We start from the raw sequence: 17,014 nt of genomic DNA, 5'->3' as shown, positions 1-17,014 counted from the left end.
GGATTCTTAACACATTTATTGCAACTACATTTAATCTTTTTTTTCATCAAACAAACAGGCTTATGAATAACTCAACACAACTCATACTGGGGCAGAGTCTAGACAGGGCTTTCTTCTGTGTAGATATAAATTCTATTCTTTGCATCAGCTGAGCATCTTTCTGGTGCATGCCACAAACATGAACCACAGGGAATACTAGTCTTTTAAAAGGCTTAATTTAGATTATTTTACATTAAAAGCATCATATAAGTCACTTTGGAATAAATCACAGTAGGCCTATGTATCATGATAAAAAAAAACGACTTTACAGTCTGGAAATACTTTAGGCTATAGCAATAATTCGGCTATATTATTTCTTGGACCCTCTATCACTTTAAGAACCGCTGGTCTACACAGAAGAAAGACCTGTCTAGACTCTGCCCTCACGAGTTATGTTCAGCTATTCATTAGTCTGTTTGATGAGAAAAATATGAAATTGATCAAATGGGTTATTAATCCGTACAACTGCAGCAGCGGAGGACTATTATTCTGCTGCATGATACTGCAGAAGAACTGATGACAGCACGGTTTGATCTTCGGCTGACCAATCAGCAGAAAGGGGCGTTTAATTCCCGCCCACGTGTAGAAATCGAATATTCAAGCTGTTTATTCATTTTTCCACCCATCAACGAAAAACGAAAATTTAAGCTGAATTCTCTTTCTCGGAAAAAAAATGAAAAAGGAGCCATTTTCTAATTTTTATACTTTCAATATTAAATCAAAAAACGAATGATCGAATGATACACGGATTCTGTTGAATCCGTGTATCATTCGATCATTTGTTTTTTTTGATGAATTCTGTTGATGAATTCTGTTTTTTGATCATTCTGTTGAATCCGTGTATCATTCGATCATTTGTTTTTTTGATGAATTCTGTTGATGAATTCTGTTTTTTGATCATTCTGTTGAATCCGTGTATCATTCGATCATTAGTTTTTTTTTATTTAATATTGAAAGTAGAAAAATGAGCAAACTGCTTTTTTTTTTCCAAAAAACGAAAATGAAAATTCAGCTTAAATTTTCGTTTTTCGTTCATGGGTGGAAAAATGAATAAACAGCTTGAATATTCAATTTCAACACGTGGGCGGGAATTAAACACCCCTTTCTGCTGATTGGTCAGCCGAAGATCAAACCTTGCCTTCATCAGTTCTTCCGCAGTATCACGCAGCAGAATAGTCCTCCACCTAAATACTTTAGGCTATAGCAAATTATTTCTCGGACCCCCTATCACTTTAAGAAGAATATTCGATTTCTACACGTGGGCGGGAATTAAACACCCCTTTCTGCTGATTGGTCAGCCGAAGATCAAACCTTGCCTTCATCAGTTCTTCCGCAGTATCACGCAGCAGAATAGTCCTCCACCTAAATACTTTAGGCTATAGCAAATTATTTCTCGGACCCCCTATCACTTTAAGAACCGCTGGTCTACACAGAAGAAAGACCTGTCTAGACTCTGCCCCTGTACGAGTTGTGTCGAGCTATTCATTACTCTTTGTTTGATGAAAAATTTGAAATAGCTAAAATGGGTTATTAATCTGTACAACTGCAGCAGTGGAGGACTATTATTCTGCTGCGTGATACTGCGGAAGAACTGATGATGGCACGGTTTGATCTTCGACTGACCAATCAGCAGAAATGGGCATTTAATTCCCGCCCACGTGTAGAAATTGAATATTCAAGCTGTTTATACATTTTTCCACCCATGAACGAAAAATTAAAATTTAGCTGAATTCTCGTTTTTTGTTTTTTGGAAAAAAAACAAAAAAACGAAAAAGGAGCCGTTTTCTCATTTTTCTACTTTCAATATTAAATCAAAAAACGAATGATCGAATGATACACGGATTCAATACAATGGACAGAATTTGAAATCTGACACTTTGTTTCATATTAAAAGTACCAAAGCACAATGCTTATTGCGATTAATTGGTTGGGAAGTGTCCTTCAATCAATGTTCCGTTCATTAACTGAAAACAGGCTAGAATAGGCTAATCTATTCTTGGGATTTAAGAATCGATATCGTTCTGTAAAAATGAGAATCGATTAATATTGAGATATCCATATTTTTTACCCAGCCCTAGTAAATATATAGTCTAGTGGTGCTGTTGAGTTTTACTTTTAGGCCTAATGTGTGCAACTGTTATTAATGAGTTTTTGCTGAAATTGACCCATATCTGTGTGTATAGGCCATTTGTGTTCTGCATTATTACCAGGATTAAACTTGAGGAAAGGGGAGGGGGGTATATTACAGGAAAGCTAGTTTGTGTATATACATGCATAACTCAATGCGGTTGCTTCTAAATCCTGAGCTGTAAATATTTCATATTGCTCAGTGTTTCTTTGTGACTTCTTAGGGACTTAATCTACCTGGTCAAAATTTCAGACGCCTTCGCGGAGGGAAGGGATGAAGTGTCATTCTAAAACCAGCATCCCAAGCCGGGTAAATGACAGGTGGCCAAATTGATTTCTTGAATGTTGGTTCTCCTTCTGCATAGCCGAGGCAGATGAGTCAATGCTTTCTGAAAGCTCTCGTCACATCTTTCCTTCTCTGTCATCTCCAGTGTATTGCTGTTTTGTAGCCCTAAACACCAGAAGGGCTCTTCAAAGCCTTGTATCCTGCTCGCAATTTATTTAAAATGAGCCCAAGTGGAAGAATCTAGCCAAAGTAGGAAGCCAAGAGTCCTGCATGATTGCAACACAACCCGCTGGGTTTACAGTATGTTAAATCACAGTAAGGCATCCTGCTGAAATGCAGGACAAATCAATGTGCATTTTCTCTTTATCACCTAACTAATTACATTTTCATCCGTATCTACGTTATCTTCATCACATGTCACCATTCTGGGGGCATTCCAGCACATTTCTATAATTTAAGGCAAATTATTACTACTATATCCCCTAGGTGTTTATCATTGAGCTTCACTTAATCGATTAAATTCAGAAACCGCACTCTGGATTAATACAGATAAACAATTTGTTCTGCTACAGGTCGGAGCTACGGTTCTGGAGCTACCAAAATGATGCCTCCTGCTACAATTACACAAGAGAAACAGGTTTTAGCCTGGGCACAGCAGACGTCTGTGTCGATTTTGCATAATGAAAAGAAGCACTGTCCTTTAGTGCTGATCAGAGAACCAGGGGAGATAGAAGCTGAAGCATCCCCTACATCATCACTAGACTGTGGATATAAGAACATTTAGGAAGCAACAGTGTAACAAGAGACTTACTATTCACGTTTGAAGAGGCTTGTTTTGATGGTCCTTCAAACAGGTGTTACTGTAGCAACCAGAACTGGCTTGTCATCGTGCAGCATCACCCACAGCCTCTTCTCCCAACCCTCTGCTTTTCTTCACTCGTATATCCCTCTTGCGCTTGTTTCCATTCCGTTTCTCCCCCTCACTCGAGTGGGAGTAGCTTGTGAAAATGGTCTCCAGGTCTGACTGTAACACTGTTGTATGTGTGTGTGTGTTTTCATCTCGTCACCCTGCGTAGGTGGATGTGGGGGTGGTGCACTTCACTCCGCTGGCTCAGCCCCAGATCCAGCAGCCCTTTAAGCTGGTCGAGAGGATTGTCAAGAACGCCTTCCAGTTCCGGAGGAAGCACTGCCGCAGAGGACTTGAGTAAGCATTTCACTGGTATTCTGTAAACTACTTTTCCCAAACTCCTCTCTCTTTACCTCTATTCTCATGGATTTTAGTCAGGGTGGATACAGAGATATGAAGTACAGTACGCACAATTGCTTGTACTGTTGTGTACCTTGGTGTTGAGTGTTCATCCAGCAAAACGTTAAATACATGCATTGAAATTATTTCAGTCCCGCTCCTGAAAGGCTACTGTCCTTCAAAGATCAGCTCCAATCCTAATTAAACACAGTTGAATCTGAAGCGAATCAAGGTGTTCAGGATTACTAGAAACTTCCAGGCAGGTGTGTTGGGGCAGGTTGGAGCTCAATGCTGCAGGAAGTTGGGAAGGAGCTCGACAATTAGTGTCACTGAGGGGTGGAATGTGAGGGAGAACATCTGTAATTTCACCAGCAACATAAACTGTGTCGCAGCTTTTCTAATTTGACGAGCGCTACGCGAACATCCGCACAGACCATATAACGTCACTTCCATGCCACTTCTCAAGTTTTGTACGTTAACTCATTGTGTCAGCATGTGATGACTGTTTTTTTCTTCTTTGCTGCAGGATGCTGTTCCCAGAGTCTCAGCGTCAAGAACTGACGGAAGAGTTGCTGTGCAGTGCTGATGTGGATCCCACACTGCGGCCCACAGAGATCTCTATTTCTGAATTCAGGGCTTTAGCAGACGCCTACAGTAAGCTTTGCGAGGAGAACCAAGGCCTCATCGACTATGACTTCAGAGAGGAACTGAAACTCAAGCATCAGGCAAAGAGACAGTTGGGAAACAACCGTAAAGGACTTAACCTTCACACCACAGTAGAGGAAAATGTTGACAACCACTAACACAGCAGACTCATAATGGCGTTTCATCAGCTGGCATGAATTTGTTTTGCTTATTTTTTTTTTGTCTTTTGAATGGATGCTTGCGGTATGTAAAAGACTAGCCAGCAGTGCGGTAAATGAAGCTTCAGCTGAAAATTTTCAGCTAAAAAAGACGAAGAAAGGGGATTAAATTTAAGTTATGGGAGATATAGTTTAAGAACACTGAATTATCACAAAGCTGTTTTGTAGCTAGGAACGAAAATTACATTAATCAGTTCAATACAGAGAGGGTGATTAGGAACTGGAATTGAGGAAGAGAGAGGGTTGCCCAGAAAACCTGTCACATCAGAAAGCAGCTATGGGAGTGCTTTAATCATTTTACAGCTAGAGGCTGACAGTCATGTCAGAGAAAAAAAAAATGTGCCATTGTTACCTAAAAATAATTTGATGGATGAATAAATTATTTTTTCATGTGTGTTAAGATTTGCATTGACTCTTAACAATATGAAGACAAATCAAATGCTGAAAGTGATTCTGTTGTCTGTCACTTTGTGTGTATTTTAATCCTTTGTTTTTATCAAACAAAAAATATTTGCTGCTTTTTTGCAGAAAACAGGAAATCAAGACAAAAACAATCCAGCAATGTAATCAGACACCTTTTTATTACAGTTTTTGGCTGTGAAGTATCAACAGTAAACTCTTAAAATTAAGTTACAGTAATCCATGAAAAAAAAATACTATTTACACATTTAAACATTCTGAAAAAAACAACAACTGCAGGCTTTATTTCAGATTTACATTTCCAGCATAGCACATTTAAAGTCCAGGTTGATTGTTTACAACTGACCATGTTTTTGTAACAAAAGTAGTTTGTCCACTGAGATCTCCTGCCAAAGTCTTAACCCAACATTCTGGATTCCTGTGAAAAAGAAACTTGCTAATAAATAAAAGTTTATACAAAGCAAACCCATGACAAAAATAGAAGCAATGCTTCTTGCTTTAAACCTATGTAGTGTCCAAAACACAAGGCAAAATTAAAAACCTGACAGAATTCGGTTCTTGTTGCTGGATAGCTCCTAGTATGTGTGTGGGAGAGCAGACTGGTCTTAGTTTTGCATCAGGATGCCATGTAAAAAGAGTGAAGGCAGGTAATTTGGTTCGCTGGTGCAAAACAGTTGCAATGTGGCCAGTTCAGTGAATTAGTGCTGTGGATCATGGAGAATTATGAAACACTTCACACCATTTTGAATGAAGGTCTGTCAAACTGTGGTTCCACAAAAGGTCCAAATGAATTGTCTGGCCTCAGTTGCTTCCCTGAATTGGCTAATAACTTTAGAAAGGCTGCGTGGGATAATGTGGCTCAACACCAGGTCAAGCACATAGGCTCTGAAGCCACGCTAAGTTTTTTTTTTTGGTGGCCAGGTGACAGACACTATGAAGTAGTCACGTTTTTTGCCTCCGCGGTGTTGTCGTAGAAGAAGTCCTCATTGACAACAGAGGTCAGGCTCTGCACGCTGAACTCCTTCTCCAGTAGTGAGTTAAGGTCCACGTTATTTGCCATTGTCTCAGTCTGGCTGTCCAAAGAGTGGCTATGTCGACGCATGTTCAGTAGGGCCGCCTGGCTGTGTCTGAAGCTACTCGTGCCTCTGCCAGGCTTGCGTTTTACCGCGCTGAAGTGAGCTCGCTTTATAGAACACTGCCTTTCTGGAGTGTCCACTTCTCCGCTCTCTGGAAGCACATGGGGAGCAGGCGCCTGGGAGGCCTCCTCGGTCAGCCGAAGCCTGCAGAACTGGGCCTCGATAGCACTGGGACAGTCTCGCCACTCCTGGTCATTGGTCTCATTGTCACTGATGATGTTGGATTCTCTGAGGCCGCTCTGGGAGTGACATGACGGCTGATCCAGGGGAGCGCTGACACTGCTGGTGGTTCCACTGCTTACACTGGCTGAATCTGAATCTGGTAGAGACAGCCCCAGAAGATCATTGTTGGGGTTGGAACTGTCATTTGAAGGCTGCTTGGAGAGCAAAAAGGGTCGAGAAGAACCTGTGGGGCACAAATGAATGCAGTCATGAATGTTGAGATCTTGTTTAAGATACATTGTTGATGTGCAGTATCTCTGATGAAACACTGCATTGCGACACTTGACAGACACCCTATTTCTATTCCTAACTTGCTGCACAGCTACTCAAATTTCTTTGTTCTGGCACTTTAGAGGGAATTGATTGCTATGACCTTTGTTACATTCGAAGAACAGAATTGTTTGTTTTTGAGGCTGCAGAACTGCTGCCAATATATCTGAAACAAGCCTAACATACTTAGATCTATAAAAAGTTCTGTGTGAAGTTCAAGCTGAGTGTCGCGTGACAAAATCTTAATATTTGCATTATTTATTTAATATATTAAGATAAAACATTTACTTTGGCACATGGAAAGATAAGAATGTTTCATGGGAAAAATGCTTTATATAAAAATATGGTTTCATGGGAAAAGACCAGAGCCTCACCAAAAACATTCAACTCGGGATCCTTTTTCATACGGCCCAGCGATGGGAACGGGTTGAGCCAGATCACTGAGGAATGTACGAGGAACTGTCCCATAGAAATCTCTGTGACCTGAGACAAAAAAGGAAGAGAGAGACAGATGATGATTGAATATCCTGTTAAATCAAGGGATTACCCAGATGTGTTCAGACTGTATGTGGAGCTGTACCTCTTTCTCAGTGCCACTTTGATCTGCTACCAGCTGGTCAAATACTGCACCATAGTCTTCATAGATCTTCTGCATTTCATTTATGTGGCTTGCGACTTTTTCCATTTCTTTCAGTGCCTCTGTAATAAGAAAAAAAAGGTCTTAAAATAATTCATTCTGGGCTTTGATTTCTAAAAACAGCTGTCAAAATTACTGTGAACTCAAACTGGAGTTTGAAAAAAAAAAAAAACTTATCAGACGTTAGTAACATTACTGGGAATAATTACTTGTCTTCCATCTGTTTAGCTCACATAAAAATTGCATTTTCAATCATTTGCTTATCCTCATGTAATTGAAAACTTTCTACACAACACAATAAATGTTATTTTGAAAGCTCTGGGCTCTGGTCACAACATGCTTTCATAATATGTAAATGGACAGCTTGGGGATTTTATGAAAATATCTTGTGTAAACTTATTTAAAGGGGTCATATGATGCGATTTCAATTTTTCCTCTCTCTTTGGAGTGTTACAAGCTCTTGGTGCATAAAGAAGATCTGTAAAGTTGCAAAGACTAAAGTCTCAAATCCAAAGAGATATTCTTTATAAAAGTTAAGAGTCAGCCACGCCTACCTAAAATGGCTCGTTCTAACACACCCCCACATGTCTACGTCACGATGTGGGAAGATTTGCATAACGCCTCCCAAATGTTCACGCAAAGAAAGGAGGATTAACTTTTATTCTTGCTGTAGTATTGTTGCTGCTGCCATGTCGTGAAGACGCTGTGTGGTTTGTTGTGAAAGCGAAACTACTTTGTTTGGTCTTCCAAAAGAGGACGATATCCGCTTTGTCATGCCTGGAGCTGATCTGTGCTGGTCGCTGAGGGAATACATCAACTTCGCGCTGTGGTTTTTTGCACATTGTCGTCACATGTGGTTGCCGCAAGCCCGCCGGCCTCGCCGTTCTCAAGCCCGCCCACTGCCGCTCACTCTAGCCGTCGGCCTCCGCTCACTCTAGCCCGCCGCGTGTTTCGTTGTGAAAGTGAAACTACTTTGTTTGGTCTTCCAAAAGGGGACACGAGTAGAAATCAGTGGTTAAGTTGTATTTACAACACTGTTCCAGAACAGTTTAACCCAAATATTCAGATGTGTGCAGCACATTTTATGGAGGACTGTTTCCTGATGCTGGTAGAGTAGACTACAATGCCGGCTATTTTGACTCACAGACTGTAAGTACGTTTTTATATTTAAAGGATTTGCCACTGATGATACAAACGCAAATTTTGAGCAGTGTAGAGTAGCGCTTGTTTGTCATTTCTCCGATCACAAACGCGGACTTGGTTTTATGTTTACGCGGCGCGATGCAATGCAACACGTAAAAACACAGAATAAGCCATTATAATCCGTAATTATGTCCCCACTGGACGCAACAAATGCCTCGTTTATAATGTGTTTTAATGTTTTTGTCTCGTCGCTCCGGCCGGACAGGGCATCACAGTATGGTAAGGGGCGTAACATTTCCGTCTCACGCTTGAGGTATTCGGCCAATCACAACGCACTAGATAGCTGGCCAATCACAGCACACCTCGCTTTTCAGACCGATGAGCTTTGTAAAAATCGACGCATTTCAGAAAGGCGGGGCATAGAGGAGAAACAATAATGTACATTGTGGAAAATAATGTTTTTTTTTACTTTAAACCGCATAAAGACATTTCATTACACCAAATACACAAAATAATGTTCTTTTTAGCAACATCATATGACCCCTTTAATTCTCAATAACCGACCCACAACCAGACATCTAGACAGTGAGCAAAAGCAAGCCCTCTACCTGTGAGGTGGTAGTGTTCCTCACTGTCCGTGTCCGTTAGAGACACCAGCTCGCGGAGCAACAGGGGGTATTTCAGTACTCTTTGCACTGGTTTGATTAGGTAGGACTCTAGTGTGGTTGAGTGCTGCTTGGTTGGATTCCTTGCATCGAGGAACTCCTTAAACGACCGATCCGTTTTAGCTGAAGACAAAAGAGAATTCATAAATGCCAGCACCACCCACCGAGCTAGAAATAACATGTTCTTAATGGCCGCCGCAGGTAAATGGCTTTAGGCAATGCACACAGGGCACAAAATCCATCCACAAGGAGGCAGCACAGGCTCTCTGACACCTCGTTAGAACCACTGCAGTATAAATGCACCACTGCAGACAATGAACAACACCAAGGTGAGTAGCAAGGATCTAGATTGTATCGCCACTGAACGAGTGTTTTGGCAGGAGTTTGTGAGGGGAGTTAACCACTACCACCGCATCTACAGCACGCAGAATGATAAATTCATCACTCGCAATTTCGTTCAAATCAAGAGGAGCTATTAGAGCAGTAATTGAGGCACTCCTCGCCCCAGATGGATTGACACTTCAGGGAGCAATTGGCAGGCAATTAACAAGTCGACACAAAAAGTAATTTTTGCTTTGCAAACGGAAACCTTGGCACAACAGAAGCAGTGTGTGAGAATATATAATTACAAGCACCGCTGACAGACGGCTACACACACTCCTGTTGTTGCATCTGCAGTGCAAGCTCCACGTTTCATGTCCTTACCCCGCAGTGGTTAAACCGAGCGTGTTGTTTCTTATAGTCTTCAAAGTGCAATTTCAGGGGCTGCTCTGAGGATTGCTCTCCTCTTGTAATGGGATGAATTAAAAAGGAGGCCGAGGTACAGTTCTCCACTTTAAATGTGGGCAGGGCAGCCTCTCATTCATTTCTAACTGGGCAGTTTGCCCAAGTTGAAAACCAGGCTAATGCTTCACACATAAATTATATTCAACATTTATAGTCACTAATCACTAATACTCGGTAGGAAATAATGAAAAGATAAACCAACAACGGCTCCTGGTGTTGTGACACTGCCAGCCTATAACATTTCAGAAGCACCCATACAGAATGAGAGAAATTGGTTCAATTATTCAATATGTAATAATCTATAGATTGATGTGATTGAGGTGTAATGTGTTGTGCTGTACCTCGTTCCAGAACCTTCTGCACTTTAATGTGGTTGGCGCAAAAGCCACTGTAAAGTTTGAAGTGCTCTGCATAATACAAAAACGAACCACCCAATGAGAAGAGCAGCTTCTGGATAAGACAAAAAGACAGCAATGGCAGTAAAGAAGCGAACTTGACACAAAAGACTTTCATTTGAGCCTGATTCCCTTAAAGGAACTGTTCACTCAGCAATGAAAATTTGAATCAGATACCAACACTTTATGTGATTCCAAACCTTGATTTTCTTCCATGGAGCACAAAAGGAGATATTTCACAGCTCGAGCTGCCATAATGAAACCAAACAAAAGTCCATATGACTCATGCTCTATACCCCAACTGGTGCCAATTTTTAAGCTGTTATTACATGAAAATCTTGCCCTCCAACTTACTGCACAAATCTCATTTACATTTGCCCATATTCAAACTGCTTTGACTTAAAATTATTTCATTTTAAGTAGTTTATTTTACCTTTTTTCAATTAAAGATTTTTTTAGTAGTTTTAGTTAAACCCTGTCCTGTTCCTCATAAAAAATGGCTTTAAAAAAAAAAATCATAACCTATCCTTTTGTATTCCATGGAGGAAAAAACATAAATGTAAAATGATAAAAGAATTTTCATTTTTGGGGGTGATCTATTCCTTCAACTTAAAAAAAAAAAAGCTAAGTTATTCTACTAAAATGCGGTGTATGTCTTGTATATTACAGAGGACAGTATTAATGAAGAAATGAATGCATTTAGCATGCCCACCTTGAATTGTAAAGGGGTCTCGAGCATGTTAAAGTTGGGGAACAAACTAATCTTCTCCTCCAGGGTCTGCAGGAAAACTTTCTGGAACTCCAGCATCTCTGGAAGACTGCCAAATAGACTTTCCATCTGGGCAAAGAAAATCCACAACCATTAAAAAAAAAAAGTATGAAAAACAAACAAACAAAAAAAAAGCATGCAAGCTACAACTTTATTATGTGATTAAAAATTACTTCACAGGGTACAGTTTAGTACTTCACAGAAAATGGATTTAAATCGGCAGATTTCATTTTAGTTGTGCTAGCTCCTTATTTCGCAGGCCCCTTGCTAAAATTTTATTGCCACTCAAATTGTCACTAGTAACTTAAGAAGCAGCGTTAAAGCCATTTTATGTTTAGTCCTTGTCTAATTTGTGCAAGGGCATGCTCTAGTGTCCATTAACGGGGCTTTAATATGGCCCACTCCTTGGCACATATTGACTGATCTTTCCTCAGAGATATCCTGAGTCATGTCAGGGTCATATCCAGTTCACCAGGCGGCAGGCTGAAAGCTGGCAAGTTGAATGTGCAAGTCTTTAGCATCAGTCACATTAGTGGGGACATGCAAGCTTGTGGCAAATGACCCAAGATGTATCACTGACTGTGCCTTCTGTGACAACTCAATCCAACACTGATCCCCTGAAACTAGCTCTAGTATAGGATTTGATTTACCTCGTCTTGGGTGAGAAAGGTCTCCTTTTGCAGGGGCTTCAAGTAAATTTCAAACAGGCAGTTAAGATCCTGTAAAGAAGAAACAGCTCAATATTACATTCATGAGCTCTCTTAGAATTAGCTTCTCCAGAACAGTTTTACTATTTTTGGGTAATACGGTATCCTTATACAAGGTCTGAAAAACAAAACACGCAAGGTAATTAAAAACGTAAAAAACTCAATTAAAATATTTGGAACAAGACTAAAGCTTTCCTTGTACAGAAGTTGTACCTGCACTAAATTAATAGCTTAAATGGGGCAGTACTACATAAAAAATTGAATGAACGCTCTTGTTTTTTGTGTGTATATATATATATATATATATATATATATATATATATAAACAAACATCTTGTTGATTTTAAAAGGCAATGCAAACTAGCAACGTGTTGTATATACAGTACTACAAGTATACTTTTTTTTTGCAGTGCAAAGGCTGTGTTAATGTATTTACATAAGAATCTCAATTGCATGGCACAGTAGCTCTGTTCCAAAACCCTGTGAGTTAACCTGCCCCCTTAGCACACTTTAGACCCCAAATCACAACTGATTTTAATAATGTTTCACATTGGTATGGATAGATAAGCTCACAACATGACAGTATAGCAGGCATAAATACACATAATGAGCATTTTTTTTCAACAGTTCAGTTTCATATTAAACTGTATATTCAAACTAAATTATATTGATAAATCAACAGTACTTCCTCCAGTTCATTCTCAGACTCAACACAATGCATGTTTATGTCTTCTTCATGAAAATGCATGCAATGCTGCCTTAGAACCTTTTGGTGCAGTCTTTGTGATAGGAACATGTTTTTGATGCCTTAATGCGGTCTACAGATGCAGCTCACTAGTTTTTGAAAGAGAGAGTTAATGTATCACACTCAAACACTGATTTATTCTTGAGCACAGTGACTGACATTCTTTAGACATAATTTTAAACCAGCAGTGTTAAGATGCCTTAGCTTGCAAAATCATACTGAAGTTTCTTGCCAGATCTGGACCAATTATGGATCTTCCTCATACAGTACTTAAGAAAAAATGAAATAAGGTCACTTGGTACAATTTACATGTAAAAGTTGGATTTGCACCCCTAGTCTCTCCTTCAAGTATTAAGTTGCGTTATTGCAAAATTTTTGTAATGACTCCAAACCCTACCTAAGACACAGTGTTAGAGAAGCACATAATTTTTATTTTTTAACCGAAATTAAAGCTGAGAAATCTATATTGTCGGTCCAGCGCATACTCACACAGCTGGCATGTTTACCTGTTGTAGCTTAACCTTGTGGGCACGAAATAAGCACTGACAGAGTCTAAATGCACCATCAGAGAAGATCTGAAATGTCACTTTAACTGTTTCGGTTTCAATGATTTTGCATCACTAAAACTTCATTCAAATTCAAAGCCGCTCCCAAACCTGCACTATGTGCTGTGGCCATGTTATGGCATCGCTAGGCTGTCGGTGCATCAACCTGAATATTCTCATTAGGTTGATTTATAGCACTCTGCCATTGCCGATGCAGCATATCATAGACAAATGGCTCCGTCACAGGACTCTGGGATGGCACTGTTCCCCCTCCCACAAATCACAGAGCGCTGGAATAATCAGACACCTCCCTGACACCTATTAACCACGAGGAGCACATTACCATTACAGCAGAGTTTTAATGCCATCTAAAGGTTCACCATGAACATCAGCAGGGTAAAACTGGCACCACATAAGCGATCGCTTATATGCAAGCCTCAGGATTATTCAGAAAACAGATGAGAGGGGAGGCGTTTCTATTCAGCAGCTAGAGGAGTTAATTAATAGGTGGTCCTTCGGGACTCAATGAAGACTCTTCCAGCTATCCATCAAATGTGTTCTGTGAAAACAGCCATTTTCACCTCATGGGTCTTTCATTAAACTGAGGTTTAGAACTGAACTGATGTGACTTCCATATTAGCACAGAGCCGAATAAATAGGTGAAACAGTTCAGTTTTAATGAAGTCAGAGTATCATACAGATGACTGCATGGATCTGTACTCGTGTGAGAGCTCATTTCTTTCTGTTGAACTATATTAATAGGGGATTACAGAGTCAGTTCTCACCTTTACATAGGATTTCTCCGTGTCCACTAATTCCTGGATGACCTTGCGTAGTCTCTCTGTGGCAGACATATGACGTGGACAGGGCCTGAGCGTGGGAGCCTCTGGCCCCGTTTGCTCCTGGCCCTCCATCAGACCTCCAGAGCCTTCCTGGAATGAGTGGTACAGCGAACACACTGTATCCACACTCTGCAGGAGACACATTTAAAATAATTGCATTAAATGCCAATGTCAAGTAATCAATCAAATGTTTAGGAAAATAATAGAGAATGTACATAGAAGAAAAAAAAGGTATAGGATTTACTATTTTCTATTTACTATTTTTCATTAATAATTTTCACTCAGAAATTGCTAGTAAATTTCACAAATAATTACAAAGGAACAGCAAGTAACACACTGAATTAATCAAGACATTAGACAGACCAAAACATGATTTTCTTGTAAAACATGACATACAACGGATTATATAAAGTACACATTTTGCACTTTTAGAAATTCTTCTAAAGGTCTGTTTGCACCAGTACTGCTGTCAGTCGCATGCTACTGTAATAGTGCAAAGTAAAAATCATATAAATGAAATATCAATAAATATACATAAACGCAATAAAATACATACGTACATACGTACGTATGTAGATGTATATATAGTGCATCTACACTAAAAATAAAAAGTCCTTTATTCCTCTTGTTAGTGCACTTTAGGAAAACACGTATTTGAAAGCTTTTTCTGGGTGTTGTGGAGAAACAGCTTGGAACATAAGCACAGATGATTCATTGTGACAGAAATGGTCCATATATGATGTATGCAAGTATTACATAATTTATGCTGAATCTACACACTACAGATAGCTGCATCACATCATCTTTAAACATTGTGATCGGTTTCCAAATAATAAGACACTGACGACTTGAAGGGAATGCTCTGTCAGCATTTACAGGAGTAAGGTTCTCAGCCAAATTCTTATTAAGGTAGTACATCAATACAAACAGCGATATTGCTTACAGTGAAAGTCTCAAAATAAAGGCTGCAGCATCTCGAATTCAGCTCTCAGAGAGCTGTGAACAAGTGAAACAGCTGACAGGGACAGATCTGTGACCACAGGGGACAAAAACAACACCAAAGCCCTTTTCTGGCTTTAAACCAGCCAGAGAGACTCTATATTGAACAGAGCACATGCACCCTGCTGCTGCAAAAATATATAAACTCAGCACTTCGTCCTTTTCCTTACATGTATGTTAACTTGCATCCTATTGACCAAAGACCTTAAAACCATCAATCAATATACAGAGACAGAGAACACATTACAATGTAAAGAGTGTTTGTGTGAAATGAGTCGGTGACTCAGCCAGAAGAGCAGCAAGAGAAAATGGGATCTCACAAGGAACAAGCAGATTGCTTCTGCAGTTCGGTTTACTAATTACAGCATGGCCACTCTAGAGACCATGTACTTCAGTAGCTTCAAAGTCAGTTTAGTGTGTCAGGAGAGAGAGAGAGAGAGAGAGAGAGAGAGAGAGAGAGCAAGAGGAATAGGTAAGCTCAGCCGCAATCTTCTGACAGAAAGCTTAGCTAGGACCACCCAAAGCAAACACTGGGGCTCCCAGGACATCTTCTCACACATTAGTTAAACAGAGATTAAGGAGCCTCAAAAACACTGCAGTGAAAAATAAACATTATGCCTCAGCATGTAGGTTGCATTAAATATGCAAGCAGCAAGAGAAAATGGGATCTCACAAGGAACAAGCAGATTGCTTCTGCAGTTCGGTTTACTAATTACAGCATGGCCACTCTAGAGACCATGTACTTCAGTAGCTTCAAAGTCAGTTTAGTGTGTCAGGAGAGAGAGAGAGAGAGAGAGAGAGAGAGAGAGAGCAAGAGGAATAGGTAAGCTCAGCCGCAATCTTCTGACAGAAAGCTTAGCTATATTAGGACCACCCAAAGCAAACACTGGGGCTCCCAGGACATCTTCTCACACATTAGTTAAACAGAGATTAAGGAGCCTCAAAAACACTGCAGTGAAAAATAAACATTATGCCTCAGCATGTAGGTTGCATTAAATATGCAGTGAGGACACGTGCACTGACATTAAGTGTAATTAGCATGAACTGTATGCGCACAAGCATAGACGGCTGCTTTCAAACGCTCCTGTATTTGTGTGACAGCGCTGTGTGAACAGTGTCAAATGTGTTTTTGCAGCATTGAGCATTGGAGCCAATCACAGACATGTTTGTTGTGCGTGTGAACACAATGGCCAATCAGACACATGGAGCAAGGACTGTCTTAGTATACTTTGGGCTTAAGTGACTTTTCAGACAACTAGTGACAAATTGAGCAACTTTTTGAAGCGTAGCTACTCTCCAAGAGTCAAGGTTTTGCTTTCCTGGTACAGTCACACCGCTCTACGTCTGCTCTGCTCAGTGAGATTGGCCATAAGCTATCAAATAAAACATTTTGCCCTAAAATGGTATCTGCTGAGTTAAGCTGTGCCAGTGGCTCAACTAAGCTTTACCACTAAACGCAAGACAAAATACTGAACTATTTCACTACATTCAAATAGATTGAAGACTAATTATTTTCCTGTCTTTGGAATGAGATCAAGAATTAGACATTTGAAATGTAAATGTGGGAATCACTGAACCAAAGTGTTATTTTATTCACTTTGTTCTAATTTCAGTTGATATGAGACACTGATTTTTTACTGAAATTTGTGTCTTCAATCAATCATCCTAACGTATGAGTTTCTTCAGTGGAACACAAAAGATAATGTTTTGAAAGTCAGTGGGGTCTAATGAATCCAAATGAACACTGGAGACCACTGACTTTCGTTATATGGATGAAAAAAAGTCATTAAGACACTGATATAGTAAATAAGACATTTTTCAAAATATATTCATTTGTTTTCCACAGAAGAAAGAAATGCAAACCGGTTTGGAACACCATGAAGGCCTATAAATTGTGACAGAATAAAGAAAAAAAGGAAAAAGTTACATAACGCTCTCCAACACTCTAAAGTGTTATAGTCTCAAACATCCTAGATTTCAGGATATAAAAAAAAAAATCCAAACACATAGATAAGAGGCTGAGGGAGGCAGGAGACATCATGTGGACATTAATAGAGCACCTTGTGGTAGAGTCAGTGGGAAACCCCAGCCTGGCAGACAGATAACAGTAATTGTGGCTAGTGCATGTGACATTTGTTTTGCTGCAGTCACCAGGAGGTTAAGAGGAGCGCT

General features: G+C 39.9%; 3 protein-coding genes and 1 pseudogene across 3 annotated transcripts in view; 1 reads left to right on the top strand and 3 right to left on the bottom strand.

Moving 5' to 3' along the window:
• The window catches only part of LOC107571061 (claudin-20-like), a 13,356-nt gene extending 9,837 nt beyond the window's left edge, over positions 1-3,519 (bottom strand). Inside the window, exon 1 of the mRNA XM_016257341.1 lies at positions 3,264-3,519. The gene's annotated coding sequence lies outside the window, so the exon portion shown is untranslated. The remainder of the gene's footprint in view (positions 1-3,263) is intronic.
• Positions 1-5,005, top strand: part of LOC107571063 (mitochondrial dimethyladenosine transferase 1-like) — a 24,745-nt pseudogene extending 19,740 nt beyond the window's left edge.
• Positions 5,006-5,120: 115 nt separating this feature from the next.
• Positions 5,121-6,723, bottom strand: LOC107571062 (T-lymphoma invasion and metastasis-inducing protein 2-like). The gene is made up of 2 exons (XM_016257342.1): positions 5,911-6,723; positions 5,121-5,847 (listed from the first exon to the last, which is right to left on the bottom strand). The coding sequence occupies exon 1, from the start codon at positions 6,576-6,578 to the stop codon at positions 5,913-5,915; it is 666 nt and encodes a 221-aa protein (XP_016112828.1). The 5' UTR covers positions 6,579-6,723; the 3' UTR covers positions 5,121-5,847; positions 5,911-5,912.
• Positions 6,724-6,728: 5 nt separating this feature from the next.
• LOC107571056 (T-lymphoma invasion and metastasis-inducing protein 2-like) overlaps positions 6,729-17,014 on the bottom strand; it is a 53,229-nt gene continuing 42,943 nt past the window's right edge. Inside the window, exons 14-20 of the mRNA XM_016257334.1 lie at positions 13,787-13,972; positions 11,655-11,723; positions 10,948-11,073; positions 10,182-10,290; positions 8,998-9,177; positions 7,190-7,308; positions 6,729-7,092 (exon numbers count right to left, since the gene is read on the bottom strand). Coding sequence (XP_016112820.1) covers positions 6,925-7,092; positions 7,190-7,308; positions 8,998-9,177; positions 10,182-10,290; positions 10,948-11,073; positions 11,655-11,723; positions 13,787-13,972 — 957 coding nt within the window. The 3' untranslated portion in view covers positions 6,729-6,924. The remainder of the gene's footprint in view (positions 7,093-7,189; positions 7,309-8,997; positions 9,178-10,181; positions 10,291-10,947; positions 11,074-11,654; positions 11,724-13,786; positions 13,973-17,014) is intronic.

The sequence above is a fragment of the Sinocyclocheilus grahami genome, unplaced genomic scaffold (assembly GCF_001515645.1).
Source record: "Sinocyclocheilus grahami isolate Dianchi unplaced genomic scaffold, SAMN03320097.WGS_v1.1 scaffold1545.1, whole genome shotgun sequence".
Lineage (NCBI taxonomy): Eukaryota > Metazoa > Chordata > Actinopteri > Cypriniformes > Cyprinidae > Sinocyclocheilus > Sinocyclocheilus grahami.
The sequence above is the reverse complement of the archived record's forward strand: the minus strand, read 5'-3'. Positions and strand labels throughout refer to the sequence as shown.

What these genes read in the sequence shown, in the direction of transcription:
- LOC107571062 (XM_016257342.1), bottom strand. Translation starts at nt 6,578, where the DNA reads ATGTATCTTAAACAAGATCTCAACATTCATGACTGCATTCATTTGTGC.